We start from the raw sequence: 7,003 nt of genomic DNA, 5'->3' as shown, positions 1-7,003 counted from the left end.
ATATATATATATATATACATATATACATAAATACCATAAATATATATATATATATATATATATATATATATATATATATATACATATACATACATGTGGTATGAAAGCAAGTTCTAGAATCAAAGGGTCTTAGAGTTAATGTAGCAAAATCCAAAGTCTTGGCAATATAACCAAAAGTGTTTTTTGCACCAAAAGCCAATACAAGGGTTTCTCTCACGCTATCTACCACAGCGTAGCTTGTTCTAAAACAACATCCATTTTCAAACAGGATAAATATTAATTGATTGCGTGAGAGCGACTAGACTCTGACCAGATCTACTTTGCCAGTGAGAAAGTAAAGTGACAGTTTGATTCGATAAGCAGCTACAGTGCCTGTGTTCAAGCAGTCAACCCACATGACTCTACTGAAATACAACAATGCATAACAAGTCACAATCTACCAACCTTTTCTGACAATGGCCGTTGCTGTCGTTGTTGTTGTCTCTGCGGATGCCTTCGCTGTTGTTGTTGTTGTTGTTGTTGTTGGTAGTGGTTCATGACTGCTACAGTGTGTCACCTGACCAAATTATTGTTGTAGTTGCAATTGTTGTTGTTGTTTTTTTTTTTTTATGTGACTGCTATTTAGTCCCAGGTCAGTCTCGACCCAGCAGGCCTACAATCAAAGCCATTCCAGCCATGACTGTCCCCGTCTTCTATTCAAACAATACATCTGAGACTACATTGTCTCCAATGTACCTTCCAGACACTCAAAGCTGATCTGAGGTAGATTTAGCTGTTATTTCTAGCACCCAGTACAACCATCTAAAGACTCTGTTATCGGTCCGTTGTTGTTGTTTTTGTTATTACTGGAAGGTGTGTCAAAGGTCAAACTTGATGGGTCAGATTCTGTGATCAAAGATTGTCCAACCATGACCATCCCATTTTAAGGTTGCTGCAGTTGTAATTGTTGTTGTTGTTGTTGTGTTTCAGTGTCACTGAGTTTCAAATTAGTCTCCTCCTCCTCTTCCTCCTCCTCTTCCCCTTCCTCCTCCTCTTCCCCTTCCTCCTCCTCTCCTCCTCTTCCTCCTCCTCTTCTTTCTTCTGTGAACACTAGAATGGAAAAAAATACATATATATGTATTGGGAGGAATTGAGTGTGTGTGTATGTGCGTGCTTGTGTGTGTGTGTGTGTGTGTGTGTGTGTGTGTGTGTGTGAGTATTTAGGTAGTTATGGCCAGTCTATGGGGTTACCTAGGGTTAACTTTACAGCAGCTTGTCAGACCTGAATTGTTTAGAAAGAGGGAGAGAGAGAAAGAGAAATGGAGAGAGAAAGAGAGAAAGTGAGAAAGAGAAAGAAAGAGAGAGAGAGAGAAAAAGAGAAAGAGAAAGAAAGAGAGAGAGAGAAAGAGAGAGAGAAAGAGAGAGAGAGAGAGAGAGAAAGAGAGAAAGAGAGAAAGAGAAAGAAAGAGAGAAAGAGAAAGAAAGAGAGAGAGAGAGAGAGAGAGAGAGAGAGAGATCCATGAGTGTAATTCCTGGTGGCACATCGTGTCCTTGAGCAAGACTCTTTATTCCACGTTGCTCCAGCCCACTCACCAGGCAAAAATAAGTTGTACCTGTAATTCAAAGGGGGCCAGTCTTGTCACATTCTGTGTTATGCTGAATCTCCCTAAGAATTACATCAGGAGTATGTATGTCTGTGGAATACTCAGCCACTTGCATGTTAATTTCAATGGTAGGCTGTTCCATTCATTGGATCAACTGTAAAACTCATCAATGTAACCGACAGAATGCTCAGGTATTCAGTTATAATCATAGGGCCATGAGTTCAACACCTGGGAGGGGCACAATGAGTCCTTGAGCAAGACACTTCATTGCTCAACCACTTGAATGTTAATTTCACAAGCAGGTTGTTCCGTTGTCAGATCAACTTGAACCCTTGTTCTCATAACTGAAGGAGTGCCAGATCAGCCACGACAAAGCGATGACATGCCAATGCGAAATGGGTTCCCCTTTTTATGAGTCGTGCGCTTCGTGTTTGGTTTCTCTGGTGCTTTTGTTAAGAAATGATAAGTTAAACCAACAGACCTATTTATCTGCTGATCTTAGACGTATTTATTTTGGAAGTGATTGATGACTTTATTTGGAAAGGAACTGTTCTGGACTTCAATCTAAAAATCTAAGCTTATCTAATTTATGACTATTTACTGAAGACCCGTATTGTTCATGGATTAAATTCTAAGTAAAGAATGAATGGTATTTCTTGTTTTATATTTTAATCCTTTTGTTACCATATCTCTGTTGAAATCCACTGAATTTGTTTCAAATCATTTTGAAAATAGTGAAGAATTTAGTAAAATAATTTGGTCATTATTAACCTGGTGTTTGGAACATAAATTAAGATGAAATTTTGAAGGAAAGTTTAAACTTAGACCACTTTAAAACAGGAAGTTTGTATCATATGAGCAAGGGCAGACTCAGGCTTTGTTGGATACAAAAGGATTAACCCCAGGTTAATCCGGATTAAGATAAAGTTGTTTTGTTACCATACTTCTGTTGAAAAACACAGTCTTTGTTTCAATTAACTTTGAATGTAATGGAGTATTGACATGAGGTACATAGTAGAGCTGAAAATTCCTGGGTTTCCTGCCAACTCACTCGGCTTGAAGAACCTATCTTACCGTTCTTTCCTCTGACATTCTAAAGACATGTCGTCCACAGAATCAGAGCTATGATCTCTCAACCCGGGAGAAGTTGTGGCCTCTCAACAGAGAGAGACTCCCAGAGACAATAAATATCATCCAAACAACTTCTTCTTGGTCCCCTCCTGGGTCTTCAGCCAGTTGGCTTGGCTTGAAAAATCTGTCTTGTGATTCTTTCCTGTGGCATTCTAATCCCATGTCCGCAGTACTGGAGTTGTGACCCCTCAGCGCAGAGAAATAGCAGCTCCCGCTAGACATACACCCTGATCTTTGAGCTGGGTATCCTGTCGCATGATGTTACTCCGGAGATCCTTTGAGGGGAACCCCATTTCAGAAACAACCATCATTAAACATTCCTACTGGATACAGTTCTATGTTTAAGAGATGAGGAATTATGTACATTATTTACATTTGACGGATATTTGTCCTCATCTTATTTGTTGTTAACACAACGTTTCAGCTGATGTACCTTCCAGCCTTCGTCAGGTGTCTTGGGGAAATTTTGAACCTTGGTTCTCATTCCTAAGGTATATGGCGTAGTGGTAAAGAGCTCGGGCTACTAACCCCAAGATTCCAAGTTCGATTCCAGGCGAAACCATTTAATTCCAAGATTTATTTCTGTTTAACGACTGAATGAATTTAATAAAAGCATCTAAGCATGAAACATCATGAAAATTGTTCAAAACTGAAATCCTTCTTGAACGACACCATTTTTCCAAATGAATAAATTAAATTGAATATTGAGTATTTATGGAATTTTGATTTACTGTCAGGTGACTTTTGACCAACCTTGTGTATATATATATATATATAACCAAATCCAAAAACGAAATACATATATATATATATATATATATACGACGAGCTTCTTTCAGTTTCCGTCTACCAAATCCACTCACAAGGCTTTGGTCGGCCCAAGGCTATAGTCAAAGACACTCGCCCAAGGTGCCACGCAGTGGGACTGAACTCGGAACCATGTGGTTCATAAGCAAGCTACTTACCACACAGCCACTCCTACACGTTAGGGAATTTAAATGAAAAATCTTACACTCTGGTCTGACTTGAACCCATTACCAGATTATGCTGGATGCTTATCACTTCTTATTTATCTGTGTCTTTACTTACATTGGGTGCCCTGTTAATTTCTGGAGAAAATAAGATAATTAAATCTACCACAGCATTAAATCAATAATAAAAATAGATTTAAATATCTCATTTTTAAGTTGTTTTTCAAGTGTTGGTTTGGTGGCCTAATAGGTAAAGGTGTTACTAATTTAAGCGATAACCTTGTATGAAGGTAGAGGTTTCAATCTCTAACTAGAAATATATTTTTGTATAAACGAAAAAAAATAAAAGGACTCTCACCTTCTTCCCTCATCCTGACCAGGTTTGAACACTGGACAGGACAGTATGTCCCCCTCACCCAGTTCATCTACACTCACCTTTACTTACTAGTCTACCAGATCCCACCACTAATTGCTGTCAAAAATGAGCTACTTAAATCTATAATACTGTCCAATCAATAATAAAATAGATTTAAATATCTCATTTTTAATGTTTTTCAGGTGTTGGTTTGATGGTCTAATAGGTAAAGGTGTTACTAATTTAACTAATAACTTTGTATGAAGGTAGAGGTTTCTATCTAGAAATATGTTTTTTTTTTTTTTATTAATATTTTTGTAGAAATGAAAAAATAAAAAGACTCTCAACTTCTTCCCCCATCCTGACCAGGCTTGAACCCAGGACAGGACAGTTTTGAATGTCCCCGCTCACCCGGTTCATCTACACTCACCTTTACCCACCAGTCTATGTATATGTCCACTGCATCACACCAAGTCATTCTACTGGGGCCTTACTCTCATCCAGTGCAGCAGCCGCAAAATGAGAGAGGCCCAATGGTGGGCTTTGTGACAGACCTCACACCAGATGGCTGGATGTCATTGAAGAAAATATATCCAGAGGGTCAACATCACCTTGGAGAATGCAGAGGGACTGGCAAAAGGGAACAAGTGATGGGGACACACTGGTAGACCTCGTCGGCTCTATGCATGAAGACGGGGCCGTCTACCTGGGATGACCTTAACCCCATCAAGCAAAAGCATGAAGAAAGAGAAAGAGAGAGATAAGAGAATGAGAGAGAAAAGAAGAGAGAGAGAGAGAGAGATGTATATATATATATATATATATATACTTGTCTGGGTGTATATAAACTGCATGTCCATATGTGTGTATATATATATATATATATGTGTGACTGCATGGTTGTACTTTGTGTCACTTACCTTTGAATGATATCACACGGTGGAGCAACTGAGTTCAAATCCTAGCAAAGGCATTTCATCTATGATAGCGATTGTGGTTTGAATTGAACTTTTTTTTTTACTCAAAGTCAGCAGACGGTCCCTTGTTTCCATGCAACGACAGATCACATGGCACAGTTTGGCAAACAGCAACGACCTCTGCTGAACACACTGTTCAATTGTCAAACCAATGACCCAGCTAATTACCATAAACATTGCATGTATATATGTGTGTCTATATATATATATATGTATACAAACATATACATGTATATATGTATTGATATACACACACACACATATATACACGCACACACACACACACACACACATATATATACACACCCACATACACAAACACACACATGTACATATATATATATATATATATATATATATATATATATATATATATATATATAGACACTCACATATACCTCCACACACACATATATATACATATATATAAAGAGAGACTCCCAAACACACACACATACATATATATATACACACACACACATGCAGGAAATATGCCATAGACCATATGTCAGTCTGGTTTATTAATACTGACACAATTACTTCATTTTATACACGACTCCACATGTTCAGTTGTGTGTGTATACATGCGTGCATGTGTGTGTGTTAATATGATCCTATAAAAAGGGTTTACACATAATAGATAAATATTTTTGCATGGGTGCATGTATAGAAACACACACCTTATATAAGTACATATATTATATATATATATATATATATATAGATATATATAGCATGGAATAAAAACAATTCCACATATTTAGTCTGCTGGAAAGAACAGATTGGTCGACATAATTTTTTAAACAGATGCTATATGGGGAACTTATTAGTGAAAAGAGAACCCGGCAGAAACCAAAGCTGCGATTTAAGGACTGTGTCAAGTCCTCAGTAAAGGCCTGTGATATGCAGGAGATGGACTGGGAGAGCAATGCCTGTCATTACCACAGATGGAGGGAGCAGGTTAAGGAGAGGGTCGACACCTTTAAAAGAGCACCTATTCTGCATGAAGAAATTAAGTGTGTTGCACGAAAGCGCACGGCTTGTATAGTGAATGGGGAAAGCTTGGTCTGCAATGTTTGCAGTCGTGTATACTTGTCAAGAGCAGGGCACCTGAACCACCAACGGAGCCGCAAAAGAAAAATATAAGTTAGTCCTGGAGCACACAATGTTCCTAAAGGTCAGCAATGGTCTTCCTCAGTCACAGGTGGACGGCCATCATCATCATATACATGTGTGTGTATATATATGTATATATATATATATATATATATATATATATACATACACACACACACACACATGCACATACCCACATTCTCACACACACACACATTCTTCTGCACACACACATGCACCACCACCCTCCAATCACTTAACCCTTCTCCCCACATTGGTCTCCAATTACATCCTGACTGATCAGTGACTGGTGATGACTAATGACTTTCCTTGCATTGTTCACACAAACAGGCCATGAATAAAGGAAAGCGTTTAAGATATGCAGAAGGATAATGGCTGCGAGGTTGTATAGTTAATTAGAGCTTAGTAATTAACAGAGCTAATTAAGAACAACACATGCAATCTGGTTTGGCACTAATTAACAGCTGCTGTTTCTATAGTGAATGATCAGTTGATTAGTTTCTTCATATACATATATATATATATACTCATTTGATGATGGTGTGTTTATGTTTAAATCTACACACACACATACGCATATTACTACAGACATACACACACGTCTATCTATCTATCTGTCTGTCTGTCTGTCTGTCCATTTTTCATCTCTCTCTCTCTCCTTCTGTATATATCATAATTATCAATGTCACCATTTAACAGCTGTTTTCCATGCTGGCTCATAACAGGAGCTGCCCAGTACATTCCATCATCATCATCATCATCATCATCATCATCATCATCATCATCATCATCATCATCATCATCATCATCATCATCATCATCATCATCATCATCATCATCATCATCATC

The 7,003-nt window shown here is 38.0% G+C and overlaps 1 protein-coding gene across 1 annotated transcript in view; it reads right to left on the bottom strand.

The window, feature by feature from the left end:
• Positions 1–5,092, bottom strand: part of LOC106875313 (spermatogenesis-associated protein 1) — a 39,036-nt gene extending 33,944 nt beyond the window's left edge. The window contains exons 1-2 of the mRNA XM_052977321.1: positions 4,961–5,092; positions 445–1,089 (exon numbers count right to left, since the gene is read on the bottom strand). Of these exons, the coding sequence (XP_052833281.1) occupies positions 445–537 (93 nt within the window). The 5' untranslated portion in view covers positions 538–1,089; positions 4,961–5,092. The remainder of the gene's footprint in view (positions 1–444; positions 1,090–4,960) is intronic.
• Between the last annotated feature and the right edge of the window lie 1,911 nt (positions 5,093–7,003).

This window comes from Octopus bimaculoides, chromosome 28, assembly GCF_001194135.2.
Source record: "Octopus bimaculoides isolate UCB-OBI-ISO-001 chromosome 28, ASM119413v2, whole genome shotgun sequence".
Taxonomy (NCBI): Eukaryota; Metazoa; Mollusca; class Cephalopoda; order Octopoda; family Octopodidae; genus Octopus; species Octopus bimaculoides.
This window is presented reverse-complemented; position numbering and strand designations above follow the sequence as displayed.